The sequence below is a fragment of the Vigna unguiculata genome, chromosome 9, assembly GCF_037176805.1.
Source record: "Vigna unguiculata cultivar grain cowpea cultivar isolate G323 ecotype 2 chromosome 9, ASM3717680v1, whole genome shotgun sequence".
Taxonomy (NCBI): domain Eukaryota; kingdom Viridiplantae; phylum Streptophyta; class Magnoliopsida; order Fabales; family Fabaceae; genus Vigna; species Vigna unguiculata.
Window position 1 is genome coordinate 45,150,133 of NC_140800.1, and position 24,281 is coordinate 45,174,413.

The window sequence follows — 24,281 nt, forward strand, 5'->3', positions numbered from 1 at the left end:
AATATGTCAGTACTTTTTGGAAACAGAGATTTATTACCAATAAATTGTGTTTTAATATCACTTCTATTCTTTTAACTTACAAAGAAGTTCAGGTTTCAAACATGAATTTTCTTTTCTTTTAAATTCATTTGAAAGTGAACATGATTTATCAAATTTTCTCAAGTAAAATAAAAATATGGTGACGACTATTCTGCACTTTTTAAAAGTACATTTTTCAAATGAAATGAAAATGTTAAGATTGTTAAATGAACATCACAGAAATATAATAATGATGGAAAAATTGTTAGAGGACTTTCTGTTAGGTCAGATAGTTTGATATTTAATATGACCCGATTCAATCTAAATAGATTGATTAGGTTTTTGTTGTGTTTTAAATTCAATATTTTTGCCCACAAAATTGGATTGAAATTACTAAATAATATAAATAACAATACGATTGAATTTATTTTAATATTTTGTCAGTTAGATATGTAATTTTAAATATTATAATACTGAAAATTTTGAAATATTAGATAAATAGTTTATTTTTAAAAATTATTCTAAAAAATATAACGAAATAATATTTTAAAATTACATTTTTTTGTAAAAAAAAAAACAAAATTGAGTCACATTAAGTATAATAAAAAATGAAAAAATTTGAAACAATCAAACCCAATAGTTTTTGGATGGGTAGTTTATTTACTTAAACTTTACCTAATTCAATCACCCTTATATGAGAGTACATTCAAATGTTTTTTATTACAAGACAAAGCAAGAATGATTGAAAGCTATTCACCAATTATAGAAAATAGCACAACAAAAATAACGTACACCTTTTCCGTTTCGATCACTTGGCCCACTCCAAACTTTTGGCCCAAAACAAACATAACTACTCTCTTCATTACGGTAATATACAGTTGGACGAACAGATAAGGAAATTAATATTTCTTCAATCAGTAGGTGACATAGTCCACATAAACTTATAAATAAATTAAAATTAAAATGAATAATTTTTAAATCATATATGAACTATGTATCGGAAATAATCCAACTGCGAATTAAAATCTTTCGAAAAGATAAAATTAATCATTATATAAGATAAAAAATCAATAATCTCATTGTCTTAAAATTTTGAGATAAAAATAATGTCAAATGTCTTATATGTTTATACGTGTAAAACTAATGTTATATATATAAAACTGCAATCTCTCGAATACTATATATACTATAACCCTCGTATATATGAAAATATATGTACATAAACTCAACCTCTCAAATATATGTACATTTGGGATAACTTATTGTACCTAAAAAAAATCATGTTATATTATTTTTCTATTACATATTATATGTACGTTTCAAAATTAGTATTTTTCTTCAGACTCTTTTATTCATTTTAGAGACAAGACGATATTTATTTATTTTGTTGTAAAAGAAAAAAAGTTAATTTCCAATTTAATTTTTTCGCATAGTTTATGAAAGAGACACTGTAACAGAGAACAAAAGGAGGACATAAGAGACATGAGTTATTGAATGCAAAATTGGTGGAATTGAAAGTTTGAATGAAAGAGATGCTGTATAGGATTCGGTGGGGGAGTTGATGAATAGGTATATGATATAAATATGGAGTCCAAAATTTTCTTTTAAGCTTATTTATTTCTTTTAGTAAATTCAATTTGTTTCATTATATCATTAAATAACTGTTAAATTGCTATTTTTTATTTATTTTAGAAGATGTCAATGCATATTTTTATTCTTGTAAATTCAAATCACTCATAATAAACAAAATTACGTGGGGTTGTAACAATTATATATATATATATATATATATATATATATATATATATATATATATATATATATATATTAGTTTTAGGGTAATGAATGAAATAAAATTGCAGTGAAACAGCACTGCAAAGTGTGAGTCAGTAATGTTTTGGCAGTATGGGTCTCTGTCTGTGCTGTTAAATTTTTACGATTCTTACTGTACAGTTTGCCCTAATGAGTAGGGCATCCCAGTGTCAGAACATTTTATATTACTAATTTTAATATTTCATTGCTCCACAATTTTTCGCATACTTTTAGTTAATTTCTTATTTTTACCTTAAAAATTTGACCAAAACTAGATAATTTCATAGCCACACAATAGATATAATGCAATATCATTTATCTACAAACTTTGATTTGATGTAATATTTTATCTTTTACGAGTCAAGAAGGGAGAAAAGTAAAAAATAGATTAAACTTATATTTGTAATTAAATAAAGATGTTATTTGCATACAATATTTGATACAAAATTACATAAAATATACTTATTCCTTTAAAATAGTTCATAACATATATGTATACTAAAGCGTATGATACCTTACCCTATACAATTGAAAATATTTAAATAATTATAATATACAAAATACACAATTATGTATGAGAAACGTAACATTTCTTTCAATTTAAGATTTCATATTTATAAAAGATAACTCATGAGAATCTTGTGATCGGAAAATATGCTTAGTTAAATTTTCATAAGTCTGTAAATATTTTAAAAATTTATAATTAATTAAAATAAAAAACAAGAAATTATAGTAAAGATTAGAAAAACCACTTCTTTAATTCTTTTTTTTTCATAGTTTTTTCTATAATGAAGTAAGAAATACAAAAATAGAGGCTTAGCTAGTAATTTGGTTTCACGTGGTCTCCTTCATTAAGTTGATGCTAATATATTTGACAATATATTACGTTATTAAAAATATTAATTAGTAAGTTGATATCTATATTTAATTTTATGATCCATTTTTGTCCTAATATTTTTTATATTTAATTAAATTTATTATATTATATATATATATATATATATTTAAAATAGAGACTCAATTATTAATTATTTATATTAAAATAATACATAATTACCTTTCAACAGCGTTAAATTAAATCTAACGGAAAAGAGTACAATAATTTTAAATATATCAAAACAAATAAAAAAGTTAAATATAAGAATTAAAATACTAACCAAACCTTTTGAACCCTTTTAGTTGTTTTATATTCGAAGTGGAAAAGATGAGGCTGAGAAAAGCCTGGTGAAGTAACATGTCGTGTGAAAAAAGTACTCTTTTGATTATTGATTTTGAATGCATAAGTACTTTTAAGTAAAATCTTAAGTGAAGTTCTTTCCGTGACTTTCCGTGACACCAGCTTATTATTTAATGAACCTGTGATGAATGGACAGAGCAAACACATGAAATTGATAATAATGAGTTAGTTAAAGTAAAGTGTTAATTAGCATGATTTTGACGAGAGGAATGTATTTAATTTATGGGAATGTTTGAAGCTGTAGTGGTGTTATTAGCATAAATAAATATGTAAATAGAAAGAAAAAAAAAAGTAGAGAGAGATCATAAATGAATGGTCCGTGCAGTCAGAAGTTAGATGCAAAAATTTCTTGCGTGCAATGAATGAGTTTAAACTGAGAGGACATAGTTGCGTGACACTGGTTTTGTTGTTGGTGTGGCAGTGTGAGTAGAGTTATTTAAATGCAGTTGAAGTGATGAAGTGATGAAGAAGTAGCAGCGCCATGGATTCTTCTTCACTCATGTTACCGTTGTTGTTGATGATGATTTTGTGCAAAACGATTGGTGCAGTGCAACTTCCACCAAATTTTACGGTTCCTGCAGTGTTGGTGTTCGGAGATTCGATAATGGACACTGGCAACAACAACAACATAACGCAAACGCTTGCGAAATGCAATTTCCCTCCCTATGGTAGAGACTTCCAAGGAGGCATTCCAACCGGTCGATTTGGTAACGGAAAGGTTCCTTCCGACCTTATAGGTACATTATTCTTTCCTTCTCTGTTTATTTTAAACTATAATAATATTTTAACTTATTTTTTTAATTTATTTTTAATTTATTATTTTAATTATCATTAAATAATTTATTAGGATTCTTTTTAATAATATGAAGTAATTTTAATGATAATTGATTATGTGGGTTAAAAAAAAAATAGTTAAAATATCATTGTCTTGTTTTAAAATCGTAAATTTAGTATTTTTTCTCTTAAAAAAAGTAATTTAATATTTACTTCGTATTTATACCGTTATACAATTGAATTTATATATCTTTTAAAGTTGGATAACTAATTAATTAATGACATATTTATACCGTCGTATGCATTACTTTTATTTCAAATAGAATAATGAGATAAGAGATATAAAATTGAGTTAATGATAAAGTTAAAAAGATAAAAAAGATTTGGTCTTCAACTCTTTCACTAACATTTAGGAAATATATAGTTGATCCGGTAGGAGTTAGACAAGATTTTAAAGATCTGAATTCTAATTCAAGATTTTTAAGAAACGCCATCTTATAATTGAACGAATCAATATAATACATAATTTTCTTAGTTTAAGCTCTTTGCAACAATGACTAAACATTGTTCATATGAAGTTTGGTAGCAACTAAAAAATTTGTTGCCCTTAAATATCCATGAAGTGCATTAATATCGTGAATTTAGAAAAATCCAATTTAAAATTTCGTATTTGAAATGGTTGATAGATGATACCAGAGTTTGAGTCCCTTGTTGTGTGCATTGTTTCATCAATTTGTTCAACGCAGATTCAATAATCTGATATCTCATTACACTCTTAGTATTGCAAGTTCAAAAGGTGTTTAAGGCGAACGAAAGCTCCCACACGTATGAGGTGAGCTCTTTCAGACGATTATTCTTCGTAATAAGTCAATGAAAACACCAAATATAATGGTTATCCATTATAGGAAAAACAAATTCCGAGGGTAGAAAAATATATTTGCATTTTATTATTAACAATTGAATTCAATAATCAAATGCTACTAACATCTATTAAATGATAAAAAGCATATATAGGAATGAATAAAAATAATAATAATAATAATAATACCAAAGAAAAACTCTCTTTTTAACTAAATTTTTATACTCTTTAGAGTTTGGTAAAAGCAATTGATAAGTTAGTTGGTAGTTGATTAACTAGCTGGTAACTGATAAATTCCAAGCATATAAATTCTGAATTGATAAACTAACCTATTGGATTCTAAGAATTTCATAAAGTAATTTATATAGTAGTTGATAAATATAAAATAGTATAAAAACATATAGATTTATGATATAAATGAAATTACTATTATGTAATTATAATATTAATTTTTATTTATTTGTATTTTTTTCATTTCTTAATTCCAATTACTATTATATTGAATTTCCTCTTTTAGCATTATATAATGAAACATTTAGTTATAATAAAATTCTTTGTTGACTATTGAGTTGATATGATTTGTATTGTTATGTCAATAGTTGAAGCATATTTTTTATTCGATCTATTGGAAAGAAAAAAAAATCAAAATTAAATAGGTTTTAATAAATCCAAGGACAATAAATTGTAAATTAATTAGAATCATATTTATATACTTATGAATAAATCCAACTACAATGATTTAATGATTTGTATATGAATGATGGGAAAAACCCTCATTTCTAGCTAGTAAATTTTTAAGTAAAACTATAATTATAAGACATAAATAAATACCCGAGTCATTCTTGTAAAACAAAATACACTTGGAAGATCCTAACACATAATTAACCATTAATTATAATTTAAATAGACACTACCTATATCACGTGTTATTTTAGAAAAATTATCACATTACACCACTTAAAAAAGATTAAAAAATAAATAACTGAAAAATGTTCGGAGTGGTGAGTTAAAATAAATTAAAATATCATTACTTTTTACTGAATAGACGTTTATCTGCATTACGTGTGAGATTCAAATATAGAAGATTTCTTACGCTAAAAATATATTATTTCGTGCTCTAATAAAATTATTATTTAATTTAATTTAACTATGTTCTAACATTCTTTTATTTAAATTTGAAATTAGAAAAATGATAAGAAAATATTATATTTTTGTAATTTAAAGTAAAAAGTATACGTGTGTTTTAAATCAGCGTTTTAATAAGTAAATCATCCACTATCTTTCGTATTTTCATAATCTTAATGTTTTTGGCACGTTACAGTTTGTTATTGAATTTAATTTTTATTTACAAATACTAGTAATTAATTTTTTTCCATTATCGATTAAAAAAAATAACTTTTATTAAATTTTACAAGGATAAAAAAATATCGGAACAGAACAAAATGTTTTTAAAGTTAACATTTTCGTTCTCTTACAGTGCTACAGTGCTGTACATGGTTTTGTGTTGGTTTCTGATTTCCATAAAAATAGTTTTTGAAAAACATACACGGATAATAAAAGAAATTCATTTATATATAATTTAAAATCTAGTGTAGTATTTAAAGTTCCCGAATTTGAAACAATTGAACTTATTGATGTATTTGGGAAGAAGAGTAACAATATTTGTTATTGTTATACGATCAGCTGAAGAACTAGGCATTAAAGATCTTCTACCACCATATTTCGATCCAAATCTCCAACCTAATGATCTACTCACTGGTGTTTGTTTTGCATCCGGTGGTTCAGGCTACGATCCTCTCACTGCTAAAATGGCGGTAAGGATATTTTCACTTTCATTCTTCTCCTTCACCTCCTAAATTTTGGTTTAACATGTTCTACCTTTGATGAAAGTCTCGTCGACTTACATAGAATATTACAAGATACAAATGTTATTGTGAATTGAGTTAACTTTAAAGTCAGATTCTCTTTAACGAACTTTTTATTCCTGTTTTAATACCAGACAGCTATATCATTGTCCGGTCAAATAGACATGTTCAAAGACTACATAAGAAAGCTCGAAAAACTTGTCGGGGAGGAGAGAACCAACTTCATCCTAGCCAATAGCATTGTCCTTGTGGTGGAAGGCAGCAACGACATTTCCAACACTTACTTTTTGACTCACGCTAGAGAACTGCAATATGATATTCCTACTTATACTGACCTAATGGTTAGCTCAGCTTCAAGTTTCTTAAAGGTATCAGTAATTAAAGAATATATGCAATAATATGATTTTGATAAATTGTGTGGCCAAAATGTACATACATTAATTATTGTCAATATAATTGAAAGGAAATATATCAACTAGGTGCTCGGAGGATAGGAGTATTGAGTGCCCCACCAATTGGGTGTGTGCCATTTCAGAGAACAATTTTGGGAGGATTGCTAAGAAAATGTGCAGAAAAGTATAACGATGCGGCCAAGTTATTCAACATCAAACTTGCAAAGGAATTGGATTCTCTTAATCAAAATTTGCCTAATGCCAGGATGGTTTACCTTGATGTTTACAACCCTCTACTTGATATCATTCTAAATTACCAAAATTATGGTAATCTCAACTTTCACTCCTATTATATATTTCTTAACAAATCAACTATGATACTTCTGAGGGCAAATAAATTGAGTAGAGTGCTGCAGATTATACCAAATGTGTTAAGTGAAAATTGTGAAGTGAAAAAAATGTAAGAAAAGTTGAGTTTATAATTTTGTGATGATTGCAGGTTTTAAAGTGGGAGACAGAGGATGTTGTGGTACGGGAAAAATAGAGACTGCAGTGTTCTGCAACTCTTTGGACCCCACGTGTCAGAATGTGGGAGACTACGTTTTTTGGGATGGTTTTCATCCTTCGGAAAGTGTTTACAGAAAGCTCGTACCTCCTATTCTCCAGAAATATTTGGTCCAGTTCGTCTGAGATCACTTTCTTATTACTTTTATTTATTTATATATATTGTAAGAAGACATGATAATAATGATTATTCATTTTAATCTAAATATACTGATATACTCATAAAATAAAAGAAGTTCTGCACATTATGTTAATTTGGTTCAGCTTGATGAGTAACTTTCAGTTTAATTAAACAAGTTTGTCTATTTTTTGTCATTAATCTTGGAAAGGAAATAAAGGTAATCAAACAGAGGTAATATGGAAACTTAATCGAGTTATGATATGTTTTAATAATTAAGTTGGACTCACATACTTTTGTATGTAAGTTTAATTCAAATAGAGTTATTGTAGATTTGTTTGCGATTTGGTTACAAGTTATGTAATATGTATGTTGTAGTTTCCAGGGTTGAAACATGACTTTTAAATAGCGGGTCTAGAAAACAAGTATAAACTAAGTATCTACCGGTCTATACATGAAATAAATTAATGTCAGCATTAAATCAAAAGTAACTTGAAACTTGAAATTTTGGATGTTAAATCCGCTTTTTCATTACTTTTTTTTTTGCTGTACGGTCTGAAATTGTTTTGTATGTATGAACATGTAATGTTTTTAACTTTTGTGTTATATGAGAATGTAAAGTTTATGAGTATGTTTTATGTGGAAGAGGAGATAATAGAGTGCTAATATTTTTTGTTTATTTTATGTTGTGTATATGAGTTGAGGTAATCTAATTATTTTATTAATTTAATTTGTTTTTTCCAACAAAACAGTCTCAATTGATAATGGTAGATGTTTATTCGTGTGCAAATTGATTTACATTGATTCTGATAAATGAATGAAAAAAATTAGTTTATTTTATAATGTTTCTTTAACACAAGCATATTTCTCAACGTATACAAATTGTATCACTGTATAAAAGGACCATTTGAAGGGTTAGAGAGACTTCCACACTATAAAAATAGTCTTCTCACACTCGTTCTCTATGCTTTGTAACATATCTTTTATTTTTGTTTAAATTTTGTATTTTTCTCATATTTATATATTGATCTTTTGGATTAATTTATTTTTATGAGTAACTAATTAAATCCATATGTGTTTAAACTATCTGTTTCTTACGTACGTGTTGGATTTACGAATATAATACATGTGTTTGTTTCATTATTTTTGAGTGATATGTTCATTATGGGAAATTGAACACTTTCAAACCATTATTTCAGTTTTGTTTTTATTTTTTATTTTTTATATCATTGTTGATTCTAGACATTTAGTAATACGAGAAAGAAAAAATAGTTTTAAGTAACAAAAATATTGAAAGCACACATCTCTCTATATATTTTTATACGGCCTAGATAAGAAATTAACAATTTATCGTATAATGACTAAATTAATAATTTTATTAAAAAAAATATTGCATGATAAGCTGTTTCTAGATCGAAAACAAGTTATCAATAATTAGGTAAATATAAATTATAAAAAAGTTAACATTTGAAATTAAGAATGATAATACGGAGGAGTATGAGAGTTGACTATTTCATTTTGATTTCTAATTAAATATAAAACTTTTATCTTATATTTATCCTTACTATTAATTAAATAATTAAGAAAATTATCAAATATTCAATATAAAAAGATACACACATCAAAATCAAATATAAAATAATAAATAATAATTCGATAAATATGACGTAGAACTATTAAATAATGATACAAAATAAAAATACTAAATATATCCTAGAAACAATCTACAAAAAAAATGAAAGAAAAATGAATATATATTTTCTAAATTATTTAATAAAATGGAGTTGTTTAAAAATTTAAAAGAAATAGATATAAAAAAGACGAGACATACACGTAGTAAATGTCCATCATCATCTCCATATTTATATCAATTTAAGCAAAAATTAAATATTACTTATATTCATAATTGTTTCAATCAAAATTCAAACAAGTTTAGACTAAATAATTTCATTTGACATCCCAATTCCTAATTGCATTTATTTGTGAAACCAAATATCTAGGTTTTCCATAATTGAGTTATTTTTTGTGATTCTGTTATACGCTTGAATTTTTTTTTTCTTCCTCGGTTTTTTTTTTTCCATCTCTCTCTCTCTCTCTCTCTCTCTCTCTCGAATCATATTTTAATAAATCACACCTATATAATTTGTTAGTGTTTGTTAAGGTATGATACTTATTTTTTTTCTTTCTATTTTTTGAAATTTAAATAATCTATATTTAATTTCAAGTGTCGAACTGTTAGAAATATTGTTTATTATTATTGATATGTCATTCACAAAGTTTAATAATACATATATTACTTTTATCAATTACAATACTCTCTGTTTTCACACATAAGAAGAAGAAGAAAAACTTACATATATTAAAAAAACTAGTTAAGTGCTTTAAATTTGACTAATATATTAATGGTATTCCTAAAATATATGTATTGTATAACAAAAATACATATTGTGATACTGTAATTGAAAGTCAAATATTAATTGATAATATAATATCTTAAGCAAAATTTCATTAAATAAAATAAAAGTTGTTAAAATTTATTCATATTCATAAACAAGAAAATGAGATTTTTTTTTCTTGTCGTGTGGAAATAGAGAGACAAAGAGTATAAACTAAAATAAAAACTACAACTATTTTATTAAAATAAAGAAAAATGATTTTATTTTTTAATGAGTAAAAAAATTATGATGATTACATAAATATCAAATGGTATTATTATACCCACTACACTACACCTGTACCCATAATAATTTATGGATTAATGTGTTATGGTTGAAGTTTTAAAATACAATTATCCGAAACATTATTTCTTCATTTGTCAAGATCTGACGTTACTTAAATCTAATGGCCAGAAAAGTCAAATTTAAAATAGATTGAGCAATTGCATTTAAGGAAAGTAAAATATTTAACTAAAAAGAAAAAAAAAATGAATTGAAATGTTTCTATTTAAAACGAATGGCTTAAATGTGCATTATCCATAACCCTGATTTTGATAGTATGAAATAAAATAATGTTTTTGAAATTTAAAAAGTCGAAATTGGATTGATCGAGAATTAAAGATTAAAAATGTAATTAAGGTATTTGATTTTGTGGCGGTTGGGAATTGGGTATTGTGGCATGCAGCAACTACCGGAGCAATGAAGGTTGGACGAGTGGAATTAGGGTTCATTAAGTGCATATGATATGATTTGATATTCCCCACTTTTTTTAAATTTTATCTGTTATCTAACAACTAAAAAAGTTAGTTGGCATCTGCATATTAAATTTAATTTCAATGTGGCCCCAAAAATGCACGTGATTGTGATTTTGAAGAACAACAAGGCCTTTTAATTATAACGTTTCAATTAACCAAGTTATAATATGTTTGAGTTTGCAACATTTGTCTAAATCTTCTTCGTTGATCACATTCCAGATTTTGCTAGCATCATGAAATTATTAAACGAGTTTGAGCTGGAAGATTTTATTTATTCAAAAATGGTTAAAGCACTTTTCAAACTTAACTTACATTTTATATAATGAATTTACACTTTTGTACTTTTAATTTAATGAATTTCAACGCATTATGACATAGCATTAAAAAATGGGGTACCCCACCCACTTGCATCGTGCATGAATCAAACTTGCACATTTCTTCACGAGAACATGATACACCTACCTCAACCTTTTTTAGTTTCTCATATTTATTTAATACATATTTAGGACTCATTTGGTGAATGAATTAGTTTTGGAATTGAAGCACTCAAACTATCTGATTTCAATTATTTCATTTGGTTCGCATATGATTAAAAATTTGAAACACGCAAGTTTTTTTTTTTTTTTTTTACTTTAGTAAACCATATTATTGGTGAGATACTCTCACAAAAATTTATTGTTGTTGTGTACCAAAGGTCATATCACCATACCTAAATTTTGGATTGAATGTTGATGGGTTAGGGGTAAGTAAGTGCTTCAACTTCAAGCACAAGGCATGCATTCTAATTATTGTTGTCGGTCCCATTAATTCCCATGCAGTGTTTGGTTTAGTGGAAATATATGTTTTAAATTATAAACAAAAGATAGTTTTAAATTATTAATTTTTGTGACCTTCCTGTAAATAAGTTCTGAATGATGTCATTCGTTTATCGAATAGAAGTTCCATTGTGGATTAGGTTAGATAAAATACAAGTAATAATATGAGAAATTTTGTATGAAAATTTGTTAAAACTTTCTTGCATCTTTTCTCAAATTTTTGTAAAGTTATATTAGAGATAAGATTATATAGTTATGTTTTTCTTTTCTGTTTTTTACTATATATTTTTGTTTCTTCTATTATTTTTCTGTTTTATTCTGTTAATAAGTTTTCTTCTACTTAGTTTTATATAACTAAGTTTTTTAATTGTAAAATCAGTGAGTTGATAAATAAATATATTTTTGAGGTATTACACCGATCTACTTCTAGTTTGAATGGTTTTTAAATACTAATATAATATCAAAGATTGTCAGCTTTAGTGACCGACTCAAACGAGTATAATGATGTTTGTAAAAAGTCTTTCTGAAAAGAATTAGAGGTAAGCGTGTCCCGTCAATAATGACGGTATGAAAAGGAGTACTCGTAATGCTTCTATTCGAGGGGGAGTGTACCAATATAGAAGAGACTCATTCTTTGAAAGAGAGACTCTTGAGTTTAAGTGTGAGTCTAAATCTCACATTGGATAGAAATGATGAAGTTAATGTCATATAAGTTAGAAGACCCATAAACACACTATTTTAAAGTTTTGGGCCGGAGGTGGTGTCTCAATTTCTTATATGTGAATTGAACTCATATCTCATTGATATTGTATATATTTATATATGGTGATCCTCTTTCAAAAGACATTGTTTCAATAGTTTTCGAACTCTAATAAATCATACAAGACTTTTTAATGGTAAAAGTTTCACAAATATAAAAAGATCTATTAATAATCCTATCTAATCTAATACATATGTCAATTCAATTCACTTAATTTATTTGTGCCCCCTCAACCGTGGTATCAAAAAACTTACTAACTAAAGGTGGTGAAATTGGGTCATGTGAACGTAAGTTGAATGATCGATACAATTATCACATTAACGTCTAGATGTGTTAAAAAAATCTTTACAATTTAATTACATACAAACAAGGAGTTAAAAAATCACATAATTGCAAATACTTATGCAAATTAATTTAAACACATTTATGAAAGTTCAAAATTACACATATTTGATATATGAGGAACAATATTAAGTCCAGTTTTTTAGTTGACAAGACCAAATGACCCCTCTTGTAAATACTCCCTCCATCAATAATTTTCTTTCTAAATACTTCGTGTCCTAAATTATCTGTGTACTTATAATTTGTGCCAAAGTAACTGATTCTCATTTTTTAACGCACTTTTAGTTATTTGTTCTTCTTCAAATAAATGAATTCAATCGGAATGAACTTTGAATAGCATGTATATGTTATAAGGGAATAAATTAAGTAAATATAGTATATTTATTAAGAAAAAATAAAAGAGAGGATATCTTTATAAAGTTGTAACTTTCAAGTAGAAATGTCAAAATGAGTTTTAATCCGTAAATTAACTCGGCTCACCACGGGTTCGAACCAGGTTGGGTTGAGAAAAGATTATTTTTTTAAAAAGTGGGTTGAACTCAATCCAGCTCACTTAACCAACGGGTTAAATGAGTTCAAGTCGGGTTGAGGGTGAGTTGACCCATTTAACCCACTAACATTTTTTATAATTTTTTTTCATAATTATTTACTATCCCTAATTATATAGGTTCAAAATTTCATATATTTAAATGTTAGAATGTTGCTCAATAATATTTGAGTAGTTTGAATGTTTAATTAATTTGATTGTCAAGTTATATACCTTGAGACATTAATATTTAACTATAATTTTTATAGTAAATTACTCAATCAATTGTCCTATAAACAAATTTTTCTACATTAACATGATAAAAATGTGTAGTTTTTTATTTATATTTTGTTGAATAACATGACAGAAAATGTGTAATAATATTAATCATGTTTTGTTGAACTATATAGACACTTTCTTGGAAATAATTCATCATCTATTTGTGGTGAGCATGATGAAGACATCAGTTCTTGATTTTATTGTGATTGTCATATCATGAATTGCTTAAAAAATTATTTAAATATTTGAATACTTAAAAATAAATATGTGTAATAATATTAATCATGTTTTGTTGAACTATATAGACACTTTCTTGGAAATAATTCATCATCTATTTGTGGTGAGCATGATGAAGACATCAGTTCTTGATTTTATTGTGATTGTCATATCATGAATTGCTTAAAAAATTATTTAAATATTTGAATACTTAAAAATAAATACATAAATAATTTTTTTTATGTGAGTTAGTGAATCAACCCACTTAATTCATTAACCCATGGTGGGTTGAATCAGATTACAAAATTTCTGATTCACTATAAAATGAACTAGGTTAAATTCACTCATATTCAACTTAACTCGTAACGAATCAAATGATGTGAGCCAAGTTGGTTTCGTTTGACATATGTAGTCTCACTATATAAAAAATAATCGCAAATAGTTTGAGATGAAAAGCAAATACGAAAAATGGCATCAGATGTGTGTGTTGTTGGGTGGGGGAAACCCCTTGAAGGTGGTCGGGACCTTTACCTTTGACTTTGTAGTGACGGCTTTGTATCGAAAATGCAGTCCAACTAATTGTTGGTGTCAGGTTAAGGTATGTCACCGAAAGCATTTTTCAATCATTATTAATAGTATCTTCAACATCCTCTGAAAACCGTGATCTTCACCATCCTTTCGTTGCCCGTTGTTGTTCCTGTCCACTTGCTCCTCTTATTTATGCTGTCTTTCTCCTATCCTTTTCTTTTCTCCATAAAAAAAAAAAAAAAAAAACTTGTCTTTTGGGTTTCTAAATTTGCAACCCTAAAATTTGATTCAATTGCATGACAATGAACATTTTTATAGCTACATGTTATATATTATTACGATAGCCTTTTCAAAGGTTCCGAAAATATACTTTTTAAGAAAACATTGTAAAATTATTTTTTTGAAACAACTTACAATTTTGGAACAAAATTTTGTACAGGAGAAAGACAATAAGAGAATTATTATATTATTATAAAGGTGGATGATTTATAACGAGAAGTGTTTGCATTTCACATCCTTAGAATGACATAAATTTCATCATTAAAAACTCGGTGACCCAGTTGCAGCGTGTCACCATATTCCCAACCAATAACAACCCATTCGTTTTCCTCCACTTCAAATCCCCACCGTATCTCTCCGTGTTATTCGTAAAGAAAAACATAAATGTTTTTTTATTTTTCACAGGTTTTCCTCTGAAAAAACGTTTGCATAACTAAAATAAGTAATGGCCCAATACTGATAAAATATATTACATCACTAAAATTATCGTAGTGTTATTTCGGAATCAGCTGAATTCTTATTGAAAACGAAAGTAATACGAGTTATAGATGATAAACACGTATCTGAAAATATAATTTTCATTTTTTTACATGGGTTTTCATTTCGTTACTAAAAGTATAACTTTGTTTTCAAATCAACCATTTGTCTTCCTTTTTCTTTACTCTTTGTTCAAAATGTGCATGGAAAAGAGTATATAACTACTCAACGTTACGATAAAACCCCGAACTGTTAAATCTTACCGAAGAAAGAGGAAAAGACATCAAGGATATGTGTTAAGCGATGTGTGTATAAATAAATATAAATATATATAAATAATAGGAGCAGAGGAAGGTTCCATTCTATCTTCAGCCTTAAGTAATTAACGAGGTGTATAAAGGAAGGTTCCATCTACCGTATTATACGAACGTATACGATGTACATCAGCAACGAACCTGCCGTAACTCATTTTATCATTCTTAATTATATATCTGTTTAGTCTACTGTTTTCGGAATTATTGATAATAAAGGTGTTGTTGATCTCTCGACCAAAAGCCGTTTTCCGCGTTGAAAATACTTTTTATCTACATGTCAATGCAAAAGCGAAGTTGCAATCACATAAATAATTTGAATTTCTGTTAAGTTTAGTTAAATGGTTGATATTAATTTTTCTAAATCTTATCATTTCAGATGGATTTAAATTATTTATACAAAAAAAAATCTCGCATTAAAATTAAATATTTTTCTATTGACCTATATTATAATATTTTAAATTCAAAAGAAAAAAACGACTTTCACTCATCATATCATTTGTGTCCATAAAACGGTGTAAATTATGTTAAGAAATGTGGTTTAACTGCATTGGAGGTAACCCTACCTACCATGTTTTTTTCTTGACATTAAAAAGTTGAAAAGTTAATGCATAATGAACCGCTTGATGCAATTAGTCTTGCTTGTGCAATTAATAAGTAAAAGGACGTGATATATAGATAGAAAGATGGGTTGTGTGTATAAATAGACGTTGATTAATGAAGTTATATATTTGATTGTTTCACGGGAGGGAAGTAGTGAAGAAGAATAGCCATCGGTGGAAGTTCTTGATGGCTGTGTTTACGAAGTTCTTCAACTTTTGTTCAAGCAGCTTAATGCTCCGTTTGATGTTACTGTTAGTTTTATCGTTGAGAACGAAGGGGTTGGTGACACTACCGCCAAATGTTTCAATTCCGGCAGTGATAGGTTTCGGAGATTCGATCATTGACCCCGGCAACAACAACAAGGTTAAAACGCTGGTCAAGTGTAACTTCCCTCCTTACGGTAAAGACTTCGACGGAGGAATTCCGACCGGTCGATTTTGCAACGGAAAAATTCCATCGGATATGTTAGGTACTTACACTTTATATGTACATCTTCTCTTTTCTTTCCACTGTGTTTTTCTTTAAACTTTTTAACTTAAAAAAAATAATTTTTTATTACTACATTTTTTACAACTTTCTCTTATAATTTTAAGTATTATTTTTTAAGTGATTTGTTATAAGAAATATGAAAATAGGTTGACGAGAAATATGTTTATGAGATTTAGTGTACATTGTTTTTGTAATTTTAAATTTAGTTTAAATGGGAAAGAATTAATTAAACTGTCTTTTTAATTTTATATTCTGAGAATATTTATCTTGTATATTATATATAATTTACTTTCAAATCTTTAATAATTTTGGTAATCTGTTTTTGAATAAAAGTTTTTGTACAAAATATTCGTGGTTGAGTAAACTTGGAGAGTAACTCGTACACTATTCATTGATTTCGTTGCATTTAAATTAATAATGGTGATGCCATGGTCCCCTTGCCTTGAAAACTTTGTTTAACAACTTCAATTTGACATTTGAAAAAAGAAAATCTTCATGCAATTGTACACAATATTTTATATTTGTATGCTTGTTATTTTTGTCAAAAGAGTAAAGTGACAGTGTATTTTTAGTATTTATAATAACTATACTTTTAATTATTAATTGGTTGCCGAGAAATTTATGGAAGAATCATAAAAGAAAGTACCATTGAAAATTGCGAACTTGATGTTGCAAAGCATTAATAATTTATATACTAATGCAGACTTTGTGAATATAAAGGTTAATAAAAATTAAGACTTAAAATATCTGTGAGGGGATGATATGATATGATACATAGTATAGTAGACAGGTAGCGAGTTATGTCAAGCGTCTTTAAGACCATAAAGCTACTGTAACATAAATGAAAATGATGCTTCATCGCAAAGTACACATTCAACCTAAATAGAGATGCGTGTGTCTTGTGAAACGCTCACACTTAAGCATAGCTAATAGCATGATTCCCGAGTGTTATGGAATACGTAATAAAAAACTTTGGAATTAATGGTAATAATCTTAAAAGACGCAAAAAATTAATGATCATTATCTAAGGATACTGTTAGGTACAATTAAAAAAATAACCATAATAGTTCATTTTATTTATTCTGGTCATATTTTACATCATTTTACATAAAAAGAAAAAGTGTTATGAAAGGCACCTTAACACAAACTGAAGTATGATGTTGGTTTATCAACAATACGAACACTAAAAATACTTTGGACGATCGCATTTTCAAGCTCAATAAATTGTTATACCAAACTTATATTTACTAGTTAATCGTTTATACTTTTTATAGATAAAAAAATTTACTTTTTCTAAAAATGATATGACTGTTAAGTTATTGATAGATCACTTTTAAGAAACTTTAACCAATAAAGTGTTTAAAAGAACAATTGAGAAAGTAATAAATTTTTAACCAATAACGTGTTTATATACATTAAAACGAGGGCCCATCTAATATTAAAAAGGTTAGTACTATATGATAGGTTTTAAGTTAAGCGTGAAATGAGTTAACACTATCACCATCAATTTTTCCACTACTAAAATCATAAATGTGTACCTTTTTTGTTCTTATTTTTATTTTTCGTTTAATTTCTTTATATACAAATATATCATTATTTTTGTTTTATATACCCCTCTCATTTTCAACTCTAAATAGAGTGCATGTTAACGAACACGTAGCATGGTTCCACGTTGCAACTAATTAATTACTCGATTGAGTTTTCAGTTGAAGAACTGGGTATCAAGAAGCTTTTACCCGCTTATTTGGATCCAAATCTCACGCCCAGCGACCTTCTCACCGGAGTGTGCTTTGCTTCTGGTGCTTCCGGATACGATCCTTTAACGCCAAAAATAGCGGTATTTAATCTCTAAATCATTCTCACTTCTAACATCGATTCATTGATCTTTGTAATTAATTATGATAACTGTTCATCAGTCGGTGATATCAATGTCCGAACAACTAGAAATGTTCAAAGAATACGTAGAGAAGCTGAAACAAATTGCTGGAGTGGATAGAACGAACTTCATCATAGCCAACAGTTTTTTCCTTGTGGTAGCTGGAAGTGACGACATTGCAAACACCTATTTTACCGTTCACGCTCGACAGTTACAGTATGATATTCCCGCTTACACTGATCTCATGTGCAATTCCGCTTCTGATTTCATTAAGGTACTGAAAGTTTAATTCAAACCTACAAAATCTACATATGAAAATGAAGTTTGTACTCACTGATTGTAAATTACAGGAATTATATGAACTTGGAGCACGTAGAATCGGAGTACTGAGTGCACCACCGATTGGTTGCGTTCCGTCGCAACGAACACTTGCCGGAGGCTTAGAAAGAGAGTGCGCCGGAGATCACAATTACGCGGCCAAGTTATTTAACTCTAAACTCTCAAGAACACTTGATTCTCTCGGTGAATTGCCCGATAGTAAGATCGTTTACATTGACGTTTACAATCCCCTGTTGGATATCATTGTCAACTACCAAAGCTATGGTAAATCAATCTCAATTCATTTTTCGAATGATTTTTGTAGAATTATTCAATTGATTATTGAGTTGGTTGGTTTATATTTCAGGCTATGAAGTTATGGACAGTGGTTGCTGTGGCACAGGGAAATTGGAGGTTTCTGTGCTCTGCAACCCTTTGGATACAACTTGTTCCGATGCTTCAAAATACGTGTTTTGGGACAGTTATCATCCTACTGAAAAAGTATACAAACAGCTCGTAGGTCAAATCCTTCAAAACTATTTAAGTCGCTTCTTCTGAGTTTTTCAAGGTTCGCCTCACGCGCCATGCATGGATAGCATTAATTAATATTTAGAAGAACACACAGATGATCCTAAAAGATTAACATGTTCGATCCACGTTATCATGTTTTTAGCAGTGAGTGTGATTGTTAAGTGTGCAAGTGTACATGTATGATAGGAACGGCCTTCCTTTTCGTACACTCCTATCATTTATCCTTATTTATTTCTATTTCTTAATTTTATAAATAAGACTACTACACTGATTGATTACATTTACTTTCAATAAAAATGAACTCTTATTTAATAATATTGAAAGAAATTGTCATGTCAAGGTCAGCATCTAATTTTATGCACAAATAAAAAAAAAATAGCAAAACACCTTTTAATCTAGTTTAGGAAAGAAAAATTAAAATTTCTATTTAATAATTTGGTGTCTTGTCTTTCAGAAAAAGACAATTTAGTTTTCTATATTTATAAATTATAGTTTAAATAAACCGATAATGTCAACTAAATCATGCTTATCTCACTCTTCATCCTCCTCCTCCTTTCCACATCATCTTCTCTTTCTTAAGTATATTTATTTCTTTCTTTTCTCACCATTTGTTCTTTCTCCTCCCTCTTTTGCACTTATATTTATGTTGAACCTTTTTCTTCAACACTAGATTATGACATAAAAAACATTCAACAGCAAAAGAAAAAAAAAATCTCATTTCTAATAAGTTATTTAAGTCATTATCTAAGCATCCAACTCCAAAGCCAATAATACAAAAAATGCAATTATTGATCACCCTTACAATGTTATGTTAATATATTTAAAGTAACTAGAGAGAATAATATTAGTACCATTTATATAGGAAAAAAAAAGGAACAAGCACATTATTATGTTTCTTGAGTTTTTTTTTTTTTGAGGATTAAAAATGTAAATAAAGATAAAACAATTATTTATAGATTTATTATAATTAATATTATGACAACTTATTAGAATATTTTTATATATGATTACCAGTAATGATATGTTATTAATAACTTTGTTATAAAATATTTAAAATAATCGGCAAATATATGATGCAAGAAATAGATATACCTATATCTTGTTACATTTCACTTACTAAAACAAAATTCATTCAAACATTGGGGTTAAAATTTAAAAGTTGATACTAAAGTTATATTAGCGTCAAATTTTCATCAATCAAAGGTTTGATGGTATAATAGCTAATGTTGTGTTACGAAAACGGTCCACGTGACTTGATTTTGGCCACCACACACATCCACGCTAATATCTATATTGATTAAAAGGTTAACAATAGTAAACTATAAATTACTTGACATCGAAACATTCTAACAATTTTTTTTTAATTTAGATTAAAGATTAAATATGTTTTTAATTTATTAACTTTCAGTAAAAATTAAAATCAATAATTCTTTAAAATATTGGATTAATTTAATTTCTAACTATTAAAAATATATAGATTTAATTTTTTAATTAAATTTTGTTAAATTTAAAATATATTAAAATTTAATTAAAAAGTTTAAATTCTTCTCTTTTAAATTAATAGACTAAATTAAAACAACTAATAATTTTAATTTTTAAAAAATTAAAAAATCAAAATTATATTTAACCCTTATTTCGAATATTCGGGCATACGTAACTTTCACATATATGTCATTTTATAATATTAGTACCTAGCTATAATATTATTATAATGTCAGTTTAGTATGCTTAGTTTACGTACCACTATTCACGGATACAAATTAAAATAATAAACTTTTAAAATGTTAAGAGATAAACAAATTAATGCTTGTATATAATCCATATTTAATTTAAATTTTGGTTTTTGTTCACATTAAAAAGAGTTATACTTTTATTAACTCATGCTTATGCGAATATTATATATTTGTAATTACAAAGATAGATAATATATATATATATATATATATATATATATATTATATATAATTATAAAAGATGTTACAAACAAAGACTTCGTATAACGTTTAATTTGACGTTTATTTGGAAATACCTCGTATAATAGTTATGAAATATTTATATTATTTACATTTTTTTATGTCACATGTTTTATAGATGATGTTTTAAGAAATTCAATATTTGTAAAACCAATCTCTTTGAGTATTTTGAAATTAACTATTAAAAGTTTAGTTGTTTATGTCTGCTCAGATTTAAAACCTAAACTTGGTCTTTTCAAAGTTTTATTAACTAAAAGGGCTAAGGTTTATGATTTAAAAATAAGTTTGTCAAAGATTTAATAAACTTAATCATTTATTTGACATATATTCGGTAGTAGTTGGTTATTCAATATCTATATATGTTTTTTAATATGTTAAGAATAAATTTTTTTATCAAAAGTAGACTTTGAAGGTTGAATATTACTACCAATTCGGTTAAAGAATCATTTTATTATTTTTATGCTTTTTTTCATTGGATGAGTATACAAATTTATGTGAGCAAAATTATGTACTAATGGAGATTATAACTTTAAATTCGATTGTTCCTTTCTTTATTTTCTTGTTACTGACCCATGAACCATGTGTGTTGGAGGACTGTGAAACACTTTCCTAAGATGAAGGGTATGTTAATGGGTTGTCCCCTGTTCATTCAGAAACCATTGCAGTATTACAGAATCAAGATAGTCCCAACGTCATTAATTAAATCTATAAGTAGCATTAAAAATACACTATATTAATATTTAAATATTATTTTAAAATGTTTTAAAATATTAAAATTAATAATAATTAATATATTGGAAGACATAATAAAAAATAATATAACAAAATCCAGTAAAAAATTTAAATTTGATCTACAACATCCAATTTAATGCAATGTCTTCCGCTGACAATAAATTTAAATTTATCAATGATTAATACTTGTATGCAAAAACTGCACCTAATGTCTTTCAAAAGTAGATTATTGAAGCGAATTTTATTTATTTTCTAATAGCCAGTTGAAAGAAGTAAAGTATGTTAAAGAAACATTTTATTTATGATTTGTTTTCATATGAACCAAAACACCAGCACCTTGGTGACAGCAACAAAAGAGTGTAATCTAACAGTGGTGGGGGTACTAACAGTTATTATTCCAGCGACTGATGCAACATCAAATCAAATCCAGCATTGATTAAAGTCGGTACTATAATTAGTAATGCTATATAATAACTCCTTCTCCCAACGCTTCTGAGTAGATGCGATATAAATGTAAGACGGAATAATTAGGTTTCAAGAAACAAATCAAAAAAAGTTAAAATTTAAAGCGGTTAAAATAGTTATCTACTTGATAAATATTATCATTTTAAAGTTAATTTTATAAAAGGTTTCTTCATTGAAAAAATATTTAATTTCCGAAACCAAAATTCACATTTAGGGGGTTTATTAAAAATAGAGAAGGAATATCACCCACTTCATTGAAAGAACAGCCACCTCTAACAATAGATTTTATCTTAAAAATAAATGAGAATTAATTATGGAATAAACATATTTGTGTAGATTTTATTTATTTACTGACTTATTATAATGTTGTATACTTGTTGTATTTTTGCCTACTGGCTACATTTTAAATACAAAGACCAAAGTATTATTGTTTGAGGATCCCATTTTTCATTCCTCAACTCTCTATTATTGCGTATTCCTGTTATAACCTCGTACTCCTCGTTCTTTTTAAACAAATTGCAAAATGTGTAAAAAAATGTTTGGGGGAAAACTTCTCCAAAATTTTGTACGGTAAAAAAATAACTTTAATTATAAGTTAAATTTAGTTTGTATTGTAAAGCCTCTTTTATATGCTTTTTAATTTGTATTTATAATTCATGTAAAAGTTAATTTTAACTCAGAAAAATCATTTTATTTATTTATATATCTTTCTTAAAGATTTTGGGGAAAATATTCCTAAGATTTGCTTCACTTATGATTTTGTGCTCTGTTTGCGTAAAGGGAAAGAATGGATACCGTAATAACACTGTTTACAAAGTAATAATAATAATTCTGTCTTTTTGGGCCATTTTACTTTTACATAGGTGAGAGTTGATACGTGGGCCAAAAATTGTTTATATGTATTTTGAGGAATACTATTTGCACTCCCATTTAGTGCTACATTATCCTTTTAGTCTTTATCTCCAATAACACATCCTGGAAAATTACCTTCCTTTCGCTATGAATAATGGTTGGCTTTCTCTTCTCAATCGATTTTAATCTGCATTTTTTTTTTCATTTCCCACTCATTTTATTTTTAACAGATTAAAAAGATCATTTTTTTACATTAAAATTTTGAAATACTGTATGTTGTTTGAGTAAGAAATTAAAAAAAAAATTTAAATTACAATTTTTTATAAAATTAATTGGATTATTTATAATTAGATAATTTATATTAGACTGAAAATAAGCATGGAATTGATATTTCAAGAAACGTGTACGTTTGTTTTACTGGACAACATATATGTTTGGAAAATAATACAAGTAAAAAGAGATGAACATGAATATTTAATATTAGAAACCTACAAAATTAAAAAATAAAATTAAACCATTTTATTTTGCATAAATTAAAAAATAGTTCAAGCACGCTGATCTTAGCTACTTGAATTACGTTTTGGTTTAATTAATAATATTACACATTCTTAACTTGGACTATTTTTTTTCCCAAAACTATAGCAATTTAATTATATAAACTTTAAATTAATTACTTTTAGCAGTGAGAGAGTAAAGGTTTATAGGGAAAAAATTGACGTGCGCACATGGGAGGTTGCAGTTCTGAGAGAGACAGAATATATATTTCGGCACTTTTTTAGAAAAACAATTTCAAAGGGAACGTGTTGGTAAAAAAGACAATGCATTAGCCCATACTTTATTTCTACACCTTTGCGTTCATTAGGCCCAATTAGCCCGTTTTGCTCATATTTAGCCTTCTACATTGGGTTCATTTAGCCCATATAATTATTCTTGTTTTTCTTTTTCCAACAAATGGGTCAGAGATCAATTAATTTAATTTAAGAAAGAAAAATGGTAAATAATATTGGATACTCACACAGTTTATTAGCAGATATTTTTTCCAAAACCATTAGTCACTTACTATCATTTCTTATATTTATG

The 24,281-nt window shown here is 27.0% G+C and overlaps 2 protein-coding genes across 2 annotated transcripts; both read left to right on the forward strand.

Annotated features, from left to right (window-relative positions):
* The first annotated feature begins 3,434 nt into the window (after positions 1-3,434).
* Positions 3,435-7,775, forward strand: LOC114163115 (GDSL esterase/lipase EXL3-like). Its single transcript, XM_028047203.2, has 5 exons — positions 3,435-3,804; positions 6,384-6,514; positions 6,700-6,933; positions 7,029-7,284; positions 7,457-7,775. Exons 1-5 carry the CDS (start codon positions 3,549-3,551, stop codon positions 7,645-7,647), a joined length of 1,068 nt encoding a protein of 355 aa, XP_027903004.1. The 5' UTR covers positions 3,435-3,548; the 3' UTR covers positions 7,648-7,775.
* An 8,296-nt stretch (positions 7,776-16,071) lies between these two features.
* LOC114163113 (GDSL esterase/lipase EXL3-like) lies at positions 16,072-19,457 on the forward strand. Its single transcript, XM_028047202.2, has 5 exons — positions 16,072-16,434; positions 18,161-18,291; positions 18,371-18,604; positions 18,681-18,933; positions 19,016-19,457. Exons 1-5 carry the CDS (start codon positions 16,152-16,154, stop codon positions 19,204-19,206), a joined length of 1,092 nt encoding a protein of 363 aa, XP_027903003.1. The 5' UTR covers positions 16,072-16,151; the 3' UTR covers positions 19,207-19,457.
* Positions 19,458-24,281: the final 4,824 nt, after the last annotated feature.

Excerpts from the sequence above, each read along its gene's own strand:
- LOC114163113 (XM_028047202.2), top strand. The coding sequence starts at position 16,152 with ATGGCTGTGTTTACGAAGTTCTTCAACTTTTGTTCAAGCAGCTTAATG. Across the intron at positions 16,435-18,160 it reads AATTCCATCGGATATGTTAG|TTGAAGAACTGGGTATCAAG; the intron begins GTACTTACACTT and ends TTGAGTTTTCAG. Across the intron at positions 18,605-18,680 it reads CCGCTTCTGATTTCATTAAG|GAATTATATGAACTTGGAGC; the intron begins GTACTGAAAGTT and ends TGTAAATTACAG.
- LOC114163115 (XM_028047203.2), top strand. The coding sequence starts at position 3,549 with ATGGATTCTTCTTCACTCATGTTACCGTTGTTGTTGATGATGATTTTG. Across the intron at positions 3,805-6,383 it reads GGTTCCTTCCGACCTTATAG|CTGAAGAACTAGGCATTAAA; the intron begins GTACATTATTCT and ends TTATACGATCAG. Across the intron at positions 6,934-7,028 it reads CAGCTTCAAGTTTCTTAAAG|GAAATATATCAACTAGGTGC; the intron begins GTATCAGTAATT and ends TATAATTGAAAG.